Raw genomic sequence first — 18,174 nt, 5'->3', positions numbered from 1 at the left:
AATAAAGTCACCCAAGCCCATCGAAGCATGCCATTCATGTCCAGATATAGCGTTGTTCCAGACACACAATCAAAAACGTAAAGTAAACCAAACATAACAGATATCCACAAAATAATTCATGTCCGAACAGCAAAGACAAGTTCCACAGTGCAGCTGTGTTCAACAAGAGAGGATTTGCATCAATACTATTAGATGTTTTTCCAGCCATCATTTTGTCTCTGCTCTCGTTTAGTTGGGGGGGGGGGGGGGAGGGTGATCAGGTGCTATGCTGTATCTGGGGTGAATGTGTGCCAATGGACCGGGGCCATTTAGAGGGTGAGTGAATCTACACTCAACAGGAACGATGTCTCCTTTCACAATCTTAACAGGCATGGTGACACTGGGTGAATCTACGGGGGGAAACCGTCAGTCACAAACCTACCGCCCGCAGAACATTTACTGCATGCCCCGCACGCACAAACCACTACATTCAGCCTGTGGTGGTGAGAGCACAGCAGTGGGTTGTCCTGACTACATTCAGCCTGTGGTGGTGAGAGCACAGCAGTGGGTTGTCCTGACTACATTCAGCCTGTGGTGGTGAGAGCACAGCAGTGGGTTGTCCTGACTACATTCAGCCTGTGGTGGTGAGAGCACAGCAGTGGGTTGTCCTGACTACATTCAGCCTGTGGTGGTGAGAGCACAGCAGTGGGTTGTCCTGGCAAACAAAACAGCGCCATCTCCCTCTTCTTTCGAGAGGAGGAGAACTGAACTGATTTATACTTGGATGTGCCCTGAATCGCACATCCAAAATAGCCGATCTACAAGGTCACAACGAGTCGCGGCGCTATATTCCGATGCATGACACAGGCCTACTGCGGCTAAAGTATAAATCACCCTTTAAGATTCATAAGGGGAAAACGCCTCGGAGTCGGATTCTGCATGCAGATGATTCATCAGTCTATCATGAAGTCTATAGTTCTGTACACATCTGTGTATGAAATCAACAACAGGACCAGAGTGGAATGCAATACTCAGTCATGCAAGTGATTCCAAAAGGCTCTCGCAGGCTGACAAAGACGGGAAGGGGAGGAGGTGGCAGTGATGTGATGTATGTGTGTGAGAGTACTACCCTTTAGAAATGCAAGCCCAGCGAAAAACAAAACAAAAAACCCCTAAAAGAATCCCAATTGCATGGACACGCTCCTCATTCACAGAGAACCGGGAGCCCGGCCCGGCCCATTTGGAACGGAAAGAAAGGGTGAAAAGAAGAAGAAGAAGAGAAAAAAAAAGTACTAGACCTTTCTTTTAGTTTTTGGACGTAAACAACGTATAATCCTGGTTCAAGCCCCAATGTGGAGAGAGAAAGACAACTCAAAGAAGTCTTAAAGTGGAACGAGGTGAGAAGCAGTCGAGAGAGAACGCCAGAGTACTGAGCTAATCTCTAAACAAGTGGGCGGTGGCGTGGAAGGGGTTTGTGCCCAAAACAAAAGAAAAGCAAAAAAAACAAACACAAGATGTCAGAAGGCAGACATTATCGGCCATTTTGGCGAGGCAGCCTTGGAGTGCTGCCCCAAAATGAAGGGGGGAAAAGCCAACATAATGTGCAGCCTTTTTTTAGTGTCACCTTGAAGCTGAGATTACACCCTCTTACTGCCCGACGTCACACAGGCTCCGCATGATATACATCCTTTAGTTACACTTGCCTGGCGAGGCTGAGGGCATTTACATAGAAACCCACAGGGGTCGCATGCGTTAATGCCACATCGGGCTGCACCCGGGCTAAGACAGTCACTATGGGTGGCCCCCATCAAAATGGAAATTATCGCTTAGAGTAAACGGAGAGGAATGGTGGCGGTGGGTGGGTAGGTGGGCTAGTAACAGCAAACAGAAGATTTGGTGGGACATGGTCCTGCAGATGGAAGACAGGCAGCCAAATGGTTTTGCTGCAGATACGCCCCTCTCTGTGGTGGATATATGCCATGAGCACTGGATCTATTCTGTCAGATTGAAAACTTTTATGTTTGCTTTATTCGAAGACAAAGAGGGGTGGGTGTGTGGTGGGCTATGGACTTCAGGACTCCTTGAGACAAACATCTAATAGATAATATTTTTTTTATTATTTTTTGCTTTGGCCAGTGAGAACATAAGGTGTAATCTAGCTTTCTTTCCCAACGTTACAAACACACAAATGCAGAGCAGGACATGCAAGCACATTCACAAACCAGGCAGGCATCATTGTTGTAGGAGGGCAAGCATGCACGTGCATTCTTCACAGCGCAGTCTTGCTGCATCATTGACATATGGTTAGAATCACGAAGCAGCAGTCAGGGCTAAATGCAGCCCTGCATTTCTAGAATTGGACGGGTTCTCTTTCACATTTCCCTCCAGTGGAATTGGGCCGTGACGGCAATGAGAGAATACTGAGTGGTGGCGTTCAACGGCCTATGGAGCATCTTTTAATTGCCATTTGGAACAGCGAGAATTCAAAAGGATTATGATTATATGAATTTGTCTAATGAGCTGTCTCACAGTACGGTGGGGGGGGGGGACTTGATTTTATCCAAACAAAGGAAAGATCAAATACTTAATGGGTCTCCTCTAAGGAAACAATGGCTTTTGTTGAAACGGTTTAGATTATTCTTTTTTTATTTTGTTTTGTTTTGTTCTGTATAAAAAAAGAGAAAAGAAACAAATATAAAAGTAGAAGAATGTGCCGACTTTCTTGCTTACTCCAGCGAGTTGATATGGAGCCACAGTATGACTTGGCAGTCACTGGCAAACAGGCAAGAACTAAATACTAAGCCGGTAGACTCTGTGTCCTTGGAGGCCGTGGCCCGAGGCAACTCGTTCTATTATTTATTGTTCTTCTTATGTGTGGGGGCGAGAGGCGATGACCTCCAGGTCTGTCCGAGGTAGGCATTATACACTCAGCCCCGCATGGGGGGTGGTGGGCACCCAGGGGGACTGGCACACTCGCTGCTCCCGTGTTCATTATTTAAAAAGCATACACTTCTGAGCGACAGGTCTAATCCCCGACAGATCGGCGCACACCGAAAACGACATGCACGCCCCGGTCCTCGCAGGACCCAGATAGCACGTTGCGTGTTCTCGCATTTGTGTGAGTGATACGCCTGCATGATCAAACAAACTTGTAAATTACCTCTCACTTCACAATTGTACTTGTAAATTGTAATTTTTCTCTGAGCTCATAGTCATTCCCCCTCCATGAAAAAAAAGGAAAAGCTGGAAGTAATGTATTCATAAGAGCAGAGGAGGGATAAACTTTACAGGCAAGTTTTACGACAGCCTGTGACATAAGATTTAAGAGGGTTCTGGCGCTGGTTCAGATTAATATATGCCTCGGAGAAACCCGGCACACATGGGCTGAGTGCAACATCTCAAAAGATGATGGGAACTTGGGAGAAACCCAATTACCACATAAATCAATGCAATGCAGGCCTGCCCTTGCAATTGATCCTCAACTCATTTGGCACCCTCTCCTCTCCGGCGCCATGACTGCCACGATACGGTACGAACGTATCGGGGGAGGGGGGATGAAAAAAAGGAAAAAAAGAGTATGCTTTGGTTCCAATTTGAGAATCTTCATTAGGTGGCTTACGTCAATCTCGGAATCAATTCCAACATTCAACACGGGGAAAAGAACGGGCGATGAATGAATAATACATCAGAATTTGATTGAGTCTCCCTGACTGCTTTGAAAGGAAAACAGCAGTCTGTCAACAAAACCAATCACGCCTCGTCGCCGTCATTTTGAAAATAAAAGCCGTATTTGTGGTCGCTTAGAGACAGGCGGCGAACGCAGCGCCAAAGTCATTATATTCTTATTGATCCGCATGGCACTGTAAAAGAGATCCCATGATGGCTGTGAGAAATCACCACTGAACCCAATCAGGCCCAATCAGTTCTCATTCTCTTTTGTTTGTTAATGCATCACCGTAAACGAGATGGCAGCAACACTGCGCTGAACACACACTAAGTATTTCATTTGGCATTCATGTTCATCCTCCGCGACTCAAGAAGCAGCATTACTGAGTAAGTAAACAAAAGGAAGGAAAAAAAACGTCACCAACAAAAGAAACCACGAAAAGGTGTTCAACGGAAAAGGAAGTTCAAGAACAGAACCAAAACGAAAGGAAAAACAAAAACCACAACACATACACAGGACCAATAATCACTAAACTCAGCAGAGAATGCCGATAAACAAAGGTTTGTATCAGGGAAAAGATCTGTAGAAAACCAAGGATAAGATAATGGAACATTTCAACAAAACAAGGAATGCAGGAAAAGAACATAAGACAACGGCCAAAGGAATTCTGTACAGGCATGCAAGCGCAGTTACATTCTCCCATCATGCAACAGTTCCTTTAGGTTATTTCCACGTGCTGGGATTCCAAGACATGTGCAAGAATTAAGCCTTTCCGTGCAGAAGCAATACCAAAGGATGCAAACAAGAAAAGGCCCCACAATGCAAACATAAAAGTAAAGAAACAAAACCCGAGCTAATCGGGTTTGCTTTCATCATATCTTCTTTGGAATTAAAAGAAAGTAAAAATAAAAAAATAAAAAATAAAATAACTTCTTTCATAATCATTTAGCAGTTTGGATTAATCGTTTAGGATTTATTTCAAATTGAATCGAGCTTTGTATATAGGCTAAATAGGCAAATATAGCTAAAATTTTCAAACATGTTGATTTTTTTTAATGTGGGTAAAAAAAGTAAAAAAGAAAAAACACACCAACCTTCTCGAAGCTCTGAGGGATGTAAAGGGGTTGATGCAGAACACAATGACATGAGGAGAAGAGAAAAATAGGGGAAACACAGAGAGAGTAAAAAAAGCCACCTCAAGGTGTTTAGCTGCAGCTACATTTCTGTTTTGTTTTTGTTTCCCTTTCTTTTTTAATCCCTTTTTTCCTTCCCCTTTTCCCTTGTCCCTGCTATCAGTGACACTCCCGTCTTCAAAATGTAAACTCAGCCTGCCCCTTAAAATAAGCTTTGCCCTCAAAACAATCAGATTCACCCCAGTGGCTGTGCTGTCGCTTGGTTAAGAGAAGGAAGGGGGGGGGAGAAATGGTGTCGCTGCCACTGGGGTTAAATCAAGCGTACCATATCATGATCAAAATTCAAAAGCTCCCTTTTATAGCCACCGGTGAGTGCAGTAGAGCTCCCGTGGCAGCTGCATATTATTATTTGCTTTTTTGGTTAAGAGAAGGAAACCAAATAAAGAGGAAATCAAAGAAAACCAATGAGAGATTGAAAAGAAAAGACACAGTTTGGGCTGAAATTAGCAGCTGTGTTTTTTTCCCCATGTGGCTGAATTCATCAGGTTTCTTTTGGAGGCCAATCCATGCTGCTATCATTTCAGTCACATTGAGGTTTGTTTTTGTATTATTATTTTTTTAGCCTCAATCCACCCCTGATGTAATATGCAGATTGTTTTGTTTGTAATTTTAGTTTACGAATGTATTTGCCTAAATAATTCCCCCCGCCACAGCTGCTGATTTCGAGTGCAATTTGCTTTGTGAACAAAAACATAGTCAACATCAAATATCAGAAATCGATTGACAAAACTGAGTAAACTGAAAACAGACAAAAGTTGACACCATCAAGGCATAAAAAACACGTGTGGTGCTGGTGGTGGTGGTGGATGCTGCAGAGTAGTGAACGCCCCATGGATTGACCACACAAGCCCCCAGCGGGGACAAGCAGGACCCCGTGACTTATGGTAACTGCACGGGTTGCTGACATCGATTCTAGAAGTCTAGAGCTGGATCTATTTGACAAACTGCTAATATCGCCACGCTGCATCGACAAGAGTGTTCCCATTATTGCCATTTAATCTCTTCTCTGGAGCTCTCCACAATAATTGCAAGCGAGGCCTTTTAATTTGCCTCCTCGCTGTATGCGTGGTGGTGGTGGTAGGTGGATAGCTACTCCACGTTGGAGTGTCTCGGCATTGCAGCAGAGACTGTTTGCCCTGGTGACGGATGCTGGCGAGAGGAGGCACTAATCATATCACTGAGAGGGTTTCTTTTTTGTTTTCATTTCACTGTGCCCCCCCTCTCACCGAGGAGATCTCCCTCCCCCTACAGAGCTACTTCAGAGGGTATGATAATCGCAATAATGAAAAAGTGGCTCCCTGACCCATTTTATAATGTCAGGGCCGTGAATTATTTATCGGGAACAAAGTTATTTGGTACACAGCGGAGTGAACAAACAGAGCAAGCGACTGTGAGGCATCTTTTTTTAATACGAGCCAAACCATAAATAATACATCGCCCGCAAATGCATCAGGCTCAATTTATTAACGCTCACTCGTTCGGAATCTGTCGTTTACCATTAACAGCCAAGACTTTTGTCTTCATTGCCTGTGTGTCTTAAAGAAATTCAACAGTCGCCGCCTGGACTGATTGTTTTTCTTTATTTCCCTCTAGAACATACCAGCTTAAACAAAAATAAACTACTGCTGACTTTAAAAAGGTTTCAAGAGACATTAACCCCAGCTGTTGTGGGGGGAATACTATGGATTTTAGAACAACCCACCAACAAAGCAGCAGTTAAGTGCTCTATTTATAACTGTGATAAAGAGCATTTTCAAACTCATTGTGTCGGCACCGTTTTTTCTTCTCTCCTCCAATATAAATCCACCACAATCCTCCCCCCCCCCCTCCCCCCGAATCTGAAGTAGAATAAAGACTCGGGGGAGGGGGTTTCTGATTTTGATTGGTGGCCGCGTACAACCTTGCCGCTCAATCAAAATCGAGACTTACCGTTGAGTTCCTGCAAGAACCTGGAAGAAACCTAATCAAAAAGAACTCTCTCTGGAGACTCTTTTTGGAGGGTTTGGGACTGGGCAGGGTAGTAGGGGTGGGTGAGTGGTTGTTAGTTAATTGGGGGTTGGGTGGGGGGGTTGGGGGAGTTGAGGGGAGAGTATGGGGGTTGGGAATCAACATCTCATCGATCAACACATTTAAAGGCTTGTTAACATCGGACAAAAGTCATACGTCAAGTCAAGACATACGGCTTTCCTTCCAAGTAAGTGTTGGGGCGGGCAGTAAAAGATAACAGAACGCAGAAACGTTATATCATCAGCACAAGAAAAAAGGAGATCAGTTACAACCTTGAAATTCAGGAACGCTTCACTGCATATCAAAGCACATTTACCACTAGCATCAGTACTACAGATTCAAGATTTAATATTACTTAATTGTATTGTATTAATTTGCTATGAAATACAGTTATTTTGTCATTTACAACTTGGGAGAGAATACAAGCAGTTATCATTGTGTAGACTGATGTTGTAAAGGTACTTGTGTGTGTGTTTAGTTTGTTGCTGTTTGTTGTTGTGGCCCCTGGCCGTGGGACCGGGTTTCTCCCTACCTCGCACGTAAAGGTTAGCAGGGGAGGAGTAGCGCACGCCTTCCACGTTAGAGGCCACGCACTCGTACTTCCCCTGGTCCGTCTCCTCGCTGTTCTCAATCTGCAGGGCACCTGGGAAAATGGACAACCATAAACACACACAGAGAGAGAGAGAGAGAGAGAGAGAGAGAGAGAGAGAGAGAGAGAGAGAGAGAGAGAGAGAGAGAACAACAGGACAGAGAGAGAAATAATTAGTCAATCTGTCAGCAACATGAAGAGCAGTCCCTCTTAGTGGAGGGTTTCCTCATTGGTGGAAGGTTTTCCAGAAATGTTCAAAGAATATGAATAATAGTGAATATGGCAGATATAAAATCTCACGGTACAGTAAAGTGAAGTACAAATACTCAAGAAATGTACTCGTATACAGTATTCAAGTAAATGTTCTCATTTCTCAGAGGCATTTTTATGTAAGAAAACACCCATTGCTCGAGCGGTAAAGCCCTAATGCAATGAAAGCACCCATGTTGTCATGTTCCGAGCCCATACTAGGCCAACCGCAGGTTAAAGAGAAGGGAGAGAGAGAGAGAGAGAGAGAGAGAGAGAGAGAGAGAGAGAGAGAGAGAGAGAGAGAGAGAGAGAGGAAAAAAGAAAAAGGTCGTCGAGGAGAGGAATTTAAATAAATAAACGTGTGAACTGAATAAGTCAAAACCTATTTGCAGCAGGGTGGTGGCTGTGTTTAACACGTGTAAGAACTCTAGAGTTCTCATGTTGAACATCCGAGTAACAATACGTGCGGGATGAAAATGAGCGTGGCGATTGATTCAAATCGACGTATTAGCCCTCGCGGGTGGTGGTGGTGGTGGTGGTGGGGTGGGATGGGTGGGTCATGGGAGAATTCTCAGATAGAATCGTTTGCCGGCGTGTGCAAATGAGCAGTGGCAACAACGAGATGCTGCTGCTTAGCACAGCAAACCAGACCCTCTGCGGTCCCGCGGCTCAAAGAACTGCTAACTGTGCAATAACTAATAACATATTTTTAACACGTCCATTAAATCGGTGGTTCTCAAACTTTTTTCCATGTCAAGGACCCCTAAATTAATATGTATTTTATGTATTTATACAATGTATAGGCTCTGCGCGTGCATGACTGCAGTTCACTTTTCCAGAAGGCGACATTCTTGCTTTACCATTCCGCAGGTTCAGTTTTCTCAGAGTTTCCATTTTGTTCGACTCAGCGAGCAGATTTGAACCGGAACCCGAAAACACGAAACGATTTCATTAGTTGTTTCCTGTTCAAATCCGTGGCTCGAAGCCCAATTAAACGAAGAGAAAACTGACCCCGGGGACGAATAGAACATGTTGTTTATATATGCCACCTTTCTGGCAGGAAAAGGGAAGTGCCCATGCAGAGCCTGTCACTGCAGCAGAAAACGAACGTGGGAGGAGGAGGAGGAGGAGGCGAGAGAGCCTTAACAACAACAGCTAGGGCATCAGATCAGTCCTCGTTAGCGTGTGTTGACGGCACTTCCTGATGATATCATTAGCTCATTGAGACCTGGAACGCATCTGTGTCACCTTATAGCTTTTAACCACTTCAACCATTATTTTATACTTTAGCTATTGAAAATGTAAAAGAAATCGTGAAAATGTGGCGCAAATCTTTGAATATGTTTTTATTCTAGTTTGACACTTGCTTTGGCAATGTAAACGTATGTTTTCTCATGCCAATAAAGCTCCTTTGAATTAAATTGAATATATATTAATTCACAGCAAACGTTTTTAACACATATCTTTGCTTCAGATGGGGGTCGGCTGCCAAATACATCTGGGGTCCTGCCATGAGATGGCTTTGATTTGTTTCAGAAAACCGCCATGATTCAGAAGACATTTAGTAGAATGTGGTGGTGGTCTCAGGTCTTAATCGGTTAGAGCTGCCTGCCTGTCCTGTCTGGTCTGGTCTGGTCTGGTCTGGGGTGCGATGCGGAGCGGAGCGGCAGACAGACGGATTGCTGCGGAGGCCTCCGCTGACAGGCAGCGCACCGCTGCTCGTTAGCGTTTAGCCAGGAATCATCATGGATGTTGGGAGCGGACGGGGGCCGGAGTGGATCCCTTCAGCACAGCAGCACACTGACTAACCTCCTCCATCACCCCCGCTGCTGGAAAGTAACCCCAGTACATGTACCAACAAGTACAGTATATGGTTATAAAGAAACATCTCTCCATGTTTTAACTTTCCGTGTTTTTCTTTCATTTGTTTTGTAAATTATAACGCAATTTGAATCCTCAATCTAGGAGTGGATCAGACGGCTATCTGTCCTTTGGTGTTTTCTCTCTCTCTCTGTCGCTCAACAGGCTCAGATAATCCCAGTCCCTGATGGAGGAGAGTCCTATCTGGCAACGTGTGCCAAATGAAAATATCTAACTGCACAGAGAGCACAGGTGGCGGGCGGCTCTCACGTGTGCGTGGCATGTGCGTGCGTGAGTGCGTGCGTGCATGCGTGCATGTATGTACGCACATTCACACGTGCCTGGGTGTGCGTGTGTGCGTGCAGTGTGGGAGCTTTGATCTATTTGATGAGAGCTGGGGACAGCGAGTGCCAGCCTAGTGGCAGGTGGGCTGGATGGCACTCTGAGGCCTCCTGAACCTTGATGCCAGGGAAAAGAGCAAAAAAGAAAGAAAAAAAACATTATCTAAACGAGGGACCGTCTGCGTCACCAGCTCCTGGCCGGCTGTTCCACAGAGCTCTGCCAGGGGGCTTGGACACCACTGGTATATATATATATATACACCTTGCTCAGTTTTGAAATCCTAGGGCCAACGGAAGCTTAGTGAACTTTTGCTGGGAGGAGCAAAAAAGCAATTAAAAAAATATATTGTGGGGGCGACACAAATCTTGCACGGGATCCCTATAGCACAAAATAGTTCCAGAATAGGCGTGTTTACAGATCTATTCAGTGTTTACAGAACACTACACCAGGTGATGTCAATAACGAGTTCCCCATCCGCTCATTGACTGTGCACCAACGACTTAATCACTTTGCTTTCAGTCCTGAATCCTAGTATGATTGTAGTGTACACATGGAACCAAATGGACCGACTGTAAAGAGTTAGTCTGTATGGGAAAATTTAGAACCCATAGAGTCCCTGGACCCCACTTTGACTGGCCAAATGCCCAATTACATTTAGCCAATGTTCAATTTCATAACACCTTGCACATCTGATGCGTTATATGAGCTTACAGATCTGTTATTGCGCGATCGTGCTACCGAGCATCAAGGTCATCCAAAGGTGATTCCCTGTCACTGCCGCCTAGAGAAGCGATGAACGCGCGCAGATTATTATTATTATTATTTTTAATAAAACCTTGCATCTGCGTGACAATTAAAACAGCCAGGGCGAATAATGAATAAAGAAGTAATTAAAAAGGCACCGGAGGACCCGGCAGAATGGCAGGAGAGAAAGAAAGAGGGTTTGAGGGAGTGAGCGAGGGTGTTTTTAATGTGGTGGTTGGCTGGTTGGATGGGTGAAGGGCTCTCTCGCTATAGGCGCTGGGTCCCTACAGGCTTCATTACACAGTTTAAAAGCATTATTTCAAACATAGCCACTTCCTTCAAGCCGGCAACGAGGGAGACGACAGAGATACAGGGAGCCTCTGAAATGTAGTGGTATAAGTATAAAGTATTGCAGTACAGTAGTTAATGTACTTGGTTACTTTGGAACATGCTGATTCCCACGATATGGTCTCTGTCGGGTGGAAAACCTCTGTGTGCTACTTTTATATGGTCTCTGTCGGGTGGAAAACCTCTGTGTGCTACTTTTATATGGTCTCTGTCGGGTGGAAAACCTCTGTGTGCTACTTTTATATGGTCTCTGTCGGGTGGAAAACCTGTGTGCTACTTTTATATGGTCTCTGTCGGGTGGAAAACCTCTGTGTGCTACTTTTATATGGTCTCTGTCGGGTGGAAAACCTCTGTGTGCTACTTTTATATGGTCTCTGTCGGGTGGAAAACCTCTGTGTGCTACTTTTATATGGTCTCTGTCGGGTGGAAAACCTCTGTGTGCTACTTTTATATGGTCTCTGTCGGGTGGAAAACCTCTGTGTGCTACTTTTATATGGTCTCTGTCGGGTGGAAAACCTCTGTGTGCTACTTTTATATGGTCTCTGTCGGGTGGAAAACCTCTGTGTGCTACTTTTATATGGTCTCTGTCGGGTGGAAAACCTCTGTGTGCTACTTTTATATGGTCTCTGTCGGGTGGAAAACCTGTGTGCTACTTTTATATGGTCTCTGTCGGGTGGAAAACCTCTGTGTGCTACTTTTATATGGTCTCTGTCGGGTGGAAAACCTCTGTGTTACTTTTAGGGATTCACATTCAAAAGCATAAAAAGTAGCAGATCGACAAGCTCGAAATGCATCGCTTTTTTTGCACTGCATTTGTGCTGTTTGTCGTCTGCTGTTTGTGAGAGGCTGTAGTGTAACCTGCTGTTTGTGAGAGGCTGTAGTGTAACCAAGCAGTCTGCTGTTTGTGAGAGGCTGTAGTGTAACCTGCTGTTTGTGAGAGGCTGTAGTGTAACCTGCTGTTTGTGAGAGGCTGTAGTGTAACCAAGCAGTCTGCTGTTTGTGAGAGGCTGTAGTGTAACCTGCTGTTTGTGAGAGGCTGTAGTGTAACCTGCTGTTTGTGAGAGGCTGTAGTGTAACCAAGCAGTCTGCTGTTTGTGAGAGGCTGTAGTGTAACCTGCTGTTTGTGAGAGGCTGTAGTGTAACCAAGCAGTCTGCTGTTTGTGAGAGGCTGTAGTGTAACCAAGCAGTCTGCTGTTTGTGAGAGGCTGTAGTGTAACCTGCTGTTTGTGAGAGGCTGTAGTGTAACCAAGCAGGGCGTTAATGTACCAAAACACAAAACAGTTAGAATATGGAGATGAGAGGTTTCTGCCCGACAGCGAGGATGTGCTGATGCTCTGTTCTAATCAGGCGTTCTGTTAAACAATGCAACCACTTTCACGGAGAACAGCGGCTATTCAGAAAGAGGGTGAAAAAGTCTTTTCAGAAAGCATTCCATTAAACCAACGGTCATTTTGGAGTGGTTCTTTGTGCTTGTGTGGTCCATTTCTCCTCCATTTTTGCATCAGGTTTTTAAATACTACTTTATGCTGAATAATTACACTCCGCGGGCATCCTGTGACTTGCCAGCGTGAGTGCGTATACAGCCATCGCCATTTATTCTGTTTTCATCTCCGTTTCATACAAATAAAACAAAGCATGTGGGAAGTCTATGGGGGGTTACTATAAAGACATGGAAATGATCTTTTCTCTGGCATGTTGAGAAGAAGAAAACACACAGCGAGTTGGAAAGTCACAACGTACGTTTACTCAAATTGAACAATACATCCTCCGCCACTGAGCTTGGCTGATAAAGAAACAAATGCGTCGTGAATGATGACACGTGGCCATTTGAGGCCAACGCTATGTTGTGTTCATGAATTTAGTCTTTCTCTCTCTTCCCACTGCCTTATCACAAACACATCAACAGCTACTTTTATTATTACTATAACAACAACTGCCACCACCAAAGGCAGCTCTGCGTTCCCATAATGCATTTTTCACACGCCATGCTGGAAAGGGAGGGTTCATGAGCAGCATGGAATTATGGGATGTGGCATCCCTGAAGACCAAATGACTGTAGCTCTGCTGTAAGTCAGGAGAGGGACTGCATGATGTTCATATTTATCATTTTGCCAATTGCTTGCCAACATCCTCACGCCCCACAGCTTGAGAATCGCTGCTTTACGGTCCTTTCAGATGGGCAGCGACTGACGCACCTAGTAATACATTTTCAAAGAGAGGCGTGCCTTTATTTTGGATACGCAAGGAGAAGTTGAGGGGCGACAAGGCAAGCGTATTTACGTGGGTGCGCAAATTTGTTCGCGCGAGTGCTCGTTTCGTGCACACACCGGCGGCTGACTAGACCTGGATTGTGTTGAGCTTTTCTGTTTTTTATTTTACGCTACGTGTCCTGCAGGCTGCGCCCAACATGAGCAGACCTGTCGCTGATCCATGGCGGCAACGTTTGTGTCACACGCTACCCGTGTGACAGGACCTTGAGTCTGCAATGACATCGCCTGCTGTGGACAGACGTGCATGCGCGACAGTACACACACACACACACACACACACACACACACACACACACACACACACACACACACACACACACACACACACACACACACACACACACACACACACACACACACACACACACACACACACACACACACACACACACACACACACACAGCCACAGCCTTCTGACTCCCTTCACTTGTCACTTGGACACAGAACCATGTTGAGGACAGGGGTCATCTCTGACGCCCTGGCATCATCCACAGACTCAAAACCTGGGGCGATCGAACCTGGACTGCTAAATGAGGAACGGGGAGGAGGAGAAGATGGGGAGAGACAGACAACAGATGGAGCGGAGTTGAAATTGAAAAGGAGGAAGGCGAGAGAGAGAGAGAGAGAGAGAGAGAGAGAGTTTGAGAAGTGGGATGTGTACCAACACAGATGGATAGATAGAAGGATGGGGGGGATGAAAGGGGAACCAGCATGGATGATTAATTTCAGAAAGTGACTGTGGCCATGGGCGCGCCTGGCTCCGCCATGATGTGAACCCCTCAGTACTCCCAGTGCTGTAATTCAATTAGCTCACGCTGGCAAGGCTTGATTGATTAGTTCAGCCAATCAACAAATGGCTGGATGAGCCATCTCTCTCTCCCTCTCTCTCTCTCTCTCTCTCTCGTTCTCTCTCTCTCTATCACCATCTCTTTTTCCAACGCAATCTGCTTCACTCTCCTGTTTTCGTTTTTCTTTCTTCCCCACTTCCCTGAAACCATGATTCTCTTTTTCTCTGCCTTTCTCGTCTGTTATTTAGATTCAAACACACAGAGCGGAGAGGAAATGAAACAAACACATACAGAACAGAGAGAGAGAGAGAGAGAGAGAGAGAGAGAGAGAGAGAGCAGAGCAGGCAGACAATCACCACTCAGAGACCAGTTTGTTTGAAGGCACACTATTTGCCAATGTGTGTACTTTGAATTGTTACAAACCAATACTATGAACAGATAATAGAGTGTTCTTTGCCACGACTATCTCTCTAGTGGAGAAGAGATCGGGTTGAACATAAAAGGCAGGTCGTTTTATGTTTGGTCGCGCTCTGAAAACAGCAGACACTGTGACGTGTTGTGATCTGTAAACTCTGTCATTACGACCGCCATCAAGGCCCGCCAACATTGTTTTCAGATGACTAAAATATGACTAAAATTAAATGAAAATTCAAAAGACTATGACTAAACTAAACCAAAATTCCCCATCAAAATGAACACTGGCTGCAAAGCAAGCAACACGATGAATAGAGTTCTAGGTTCTTTGGCATCTCTCTCTCTCTCTCTCTCTCTCTCCCCCTGGCTGCCCCTCGGCCACGCTCCGACGATGCCCCAAGGTCGGCGAGGAGTTGAGCGTGGTGCGCCGGCTCAGGGCCCCCAGACGTGACGCCATTGTTGTCAGAGCCCATCTGGCGCCTCGGTAACGCTCCCCGCTCAGACCGCTAATGAAGCAGGTGGGGAGTCCAGCACCGTCAAACCACCTAGCCGTGCCTCCGGCCCCGTCGGCGCACCACAGGAGGGTCTTGCATGGCAGAGCGGATGTTAATAGCATTGTTAATTTTAGCCTTTCTTTTGTTGGTTGGCTGAAACACTTATCCTGGGTGACTCGTTCTGGGGGCGAGCCAGGTAGGGAATCTATAGCCGTAGGACACTACGGAGGGTCACATTGGAGGAGGATGGGCTCGACAACCTTCTCCTTTGTTTTTTAAAGATTGCACTTTAATGGCGCTCCTGCTAAACCAAGTGGAGAGCCATGTATTAAGAGGGAAAATGAGGCTCGACAGCCCTCTCCCACGCGGGGGCTCTCTGCATGGGCTTTAATAGGTGTGCAGGTATTGCCGCTTTCCACCTCACAGTGCCTGCAACACTTCGAACAGCAGTGATGATAAAAAGCGGAGCCATTTAGCTGTGCACTCTTTATACACGGTCCAAGTGTCCCTCCTCCTCCTCCTCCCGCCCCCCCAGGCTGTGGACTAACCTCCTCGCCTCCTCACCTCTGCCAGGAGGAGGACTGTGCCAGACTCACTCCCTCTATACTTTGTACCACAGTCTGAAACCTCCACTCTTCTCACGCTCTATACCTCAGCCGCCCCTCACCCCCCACTCTACCGCACAGTATCACATCTTGTTCCAAGACCCTCCCAATTCATTCTTCCTAAATCTGTACCATAAACAGGTGTGGTGGTGGTTCTATTTTCAACGCATGCACGAGTGCGCACGCAGACACGCACACACGTTTGCTTTGATGTGCGAGCATTTACAGCGAAACACCTGTGTCCTTGTAAATCACCTTGGTCCCCAAACAAAGCCCCTCCACCCATGCTAGGCACGACATTTCCATACACGTCACTGCCACACACTGCAAAAGTCTGGTGTGTAGTGTATGTGTGCATCGATGCATGTGTGCGTGCATGTGAGTGCGTGTCTGGACTGGATTGCATCGTTTCTACTACAAAAGCACGAACACACACACACACACACACACACAAAAAACTGAAGATGATCTCCTCTGTGGATAGCTAATCTCATTATGCAAATACACAGTTCATAAGTCACACTGGCTTTTGTTGGCGGAGATGTGATTCATAGGACCTTTCATTGAACCATTGAAACGCCACAAACACACACACACACACACACACACACACACACACACACACACACACAGGGTATTATTATTTTGTTTGGGTCTGGGGGGGGGGGGTGAGGGGGGAGGGTGAGGGCTGTCATGAGGACTCGGCGCCTTTTAACTTTTATAAATACGGTGGTGGAATGTAAGAACTAAGTACATTTACTCAAGTATGGCAGGCCTACTTAAGTACAGAGTTTATTTTTCCATTACAGTATTTGAGTATGTCCCGTCTACTTCTATTCCAATACATGTCAGAGGCAAATATTGTAATTTTTGGTGCAACCACTCCCTTACGGAGCTATGTGTGTGTGTGTGTGTGTGTGGGTGGCTGGGTGGGTGGGTGCGTCTGAGCACAAAAACAGCATGGTTGTTTTTCACCACCTGCGCACAACCTAACACACACACACAAACACACACGAACATATTTACTATGTTGATTTCGGGTGAGCCAGTACAGTGCAGTGACAGTACAGTACAGTACAGTAGAGGGTACAGTAGAGGGACCCCCACACAGTAACTCTATCATTTCTCAACCGTTTCGGACGTGGGGCTCACTGGTATTTTGCTGCCAACTTTTTGTACTTTTACTCGAGAGTATTTCACCGTTGTGGTATTGCCACTTTTACTTATGTAAAAACGAAATTAAATACAAACATCGGAGCAGTTCTCTCTGCGGCGAGCGAGCGAGCGAGCGAGTGTCACCGGCTTTTAACCTTTATATACCGAGAAATTATGGCGAAGTCTTAAATGAAGATGTTCAATGACTCGACTCTGTGGACCCCGTCATGTATGAAATGATTTAGCTTAAATGGGATGGAAGATCTTAATCTCTGCGATGTTCAAATAACTCACCTCCCTATAAACTGCAATGGAGGGAGAAAGAAAATCACATAATGGCTGAAGTCAAAGCGCCTTACATCCCATCCTGCTGAATATGCAGATATATTCAGAAGAGAGATTAGGATGTTCACTTACCTGTCCGCCTGTAGGAAAGAAGTCATGTTAGACTAATCCCAGATATTAATAAAAATAAAGCTTTACCAACAAATGCGGGGGCATAATTACACGCCGGTGTGAGATATGTGTCTAAGCCAGACACACAATGCACAAGGGAAGGGATGATGAGGGGTTTTTTACCACTTTCACCATGGAGTCCATATTTTGTGCATTTCATTTGGCAAAAAACTAGCAGATCTACAATGTCACAGTGCATCGTGATGCGACGTGGTGTGAGCTTCCCAAACTAGGAACCTATCATCTACCTATTCTATCATCTACCTATTCAAACTAGGAACCTATCATCTACCTATTCTGGGGGATGAGACCTTTCACCCAAAATACGTACGTAACATATTATACATTACATACATGCAGTACATCTGGGACAAAGCCATTATATTTAAACAAAAAGGGTTTATTCTCTCCAGAGCAGTGGTGATGCACACTGCAGAGCAACAGGAGAAAAGGGGAAATTAAATCATAGGTAATTTATGCAGGGCACGGCTCTCCTCGCATTCCTGCAGCCTCCCTGCTACGATCTGCGTGTGCGCGCGTGTGTGTGTGTGTGTGTGTGTATGTGTGGAGAGGGGGGATTGGTTGGGTGGTGGGGACCAGGACATTAACATACATAATGTGGGCATCATCATCATCAACATCATGGCCTCTCTCGGCAACAAACACATAAGGATATTATCAAGGCAGGCGGAGGAGAGGAGAGGAGCGGGACAGGTGCAGCCTGGAATGCCAGGGATGGTTTATACGTGGCGCGGCGTTCATTAAGCCGTATAGCTGAATCAACACAGATGAACTCCCCCACCACCATCATCCACCCTCATCCACCCACCCATCCACCCGCCACATGTCCAAACAATTAGAATGTCAGCATACACACCAACTGGCTCCTAATAAACCTGCACCCAACCCATCCACCCACCCGCCCCCCGTCCCCATCCAACATAATCATAACACATAACATTTATATCATGTTCGTCACAATTCATATCTTTCAGTGATGTCCCTGCGTTGAG

At 45.7% G+C, this 18,174-nt stretch overlaps 1 protein-coding gene across 4 annotated transcripts in view; it reads right to left on the bottom strand.

Moving 5' to 3' along the window:
* The window catches only part of ptprsa (protein tyrosine phosphatase receptor type Sa), a 254,365-nt gene that overhangs the window by 108,388 nt on the left and 127,803 nt on the right, over nt 1–18,174 (bottom strand). For all 4 annotated transcript variants that reach the window (XM_080770974.1, XM_080770973.1, XM_080770972.1 and 1 more), the window contains exon 6: nt 7,379–7,489. In XM_080770974.1, the coding sequence (XP_080627100.1) occupies nt 7,379–7,489 (111 nt within the window). The remainder of the gene's footprint in view (nt 1–7,378; nt 7,490–18,174) is intronic.

Source organism: Protomyctophum bolini, assembly GCF_963924005.1.
Source record: "Protomyctophum bolini genome assembly, chromosome: 8".
NCBI classification, from domain to species: Eukaryota; Metazoa; Chordata; class Actinopteri; order Myctophiformes; family Myctophidae; genus Protomyctophum; species Protomyctophum bolini.
Note: the sequence above shows the minus strand (reverse complement) of the source record. Positions and strands in the feature narration are given on the sequence as shown.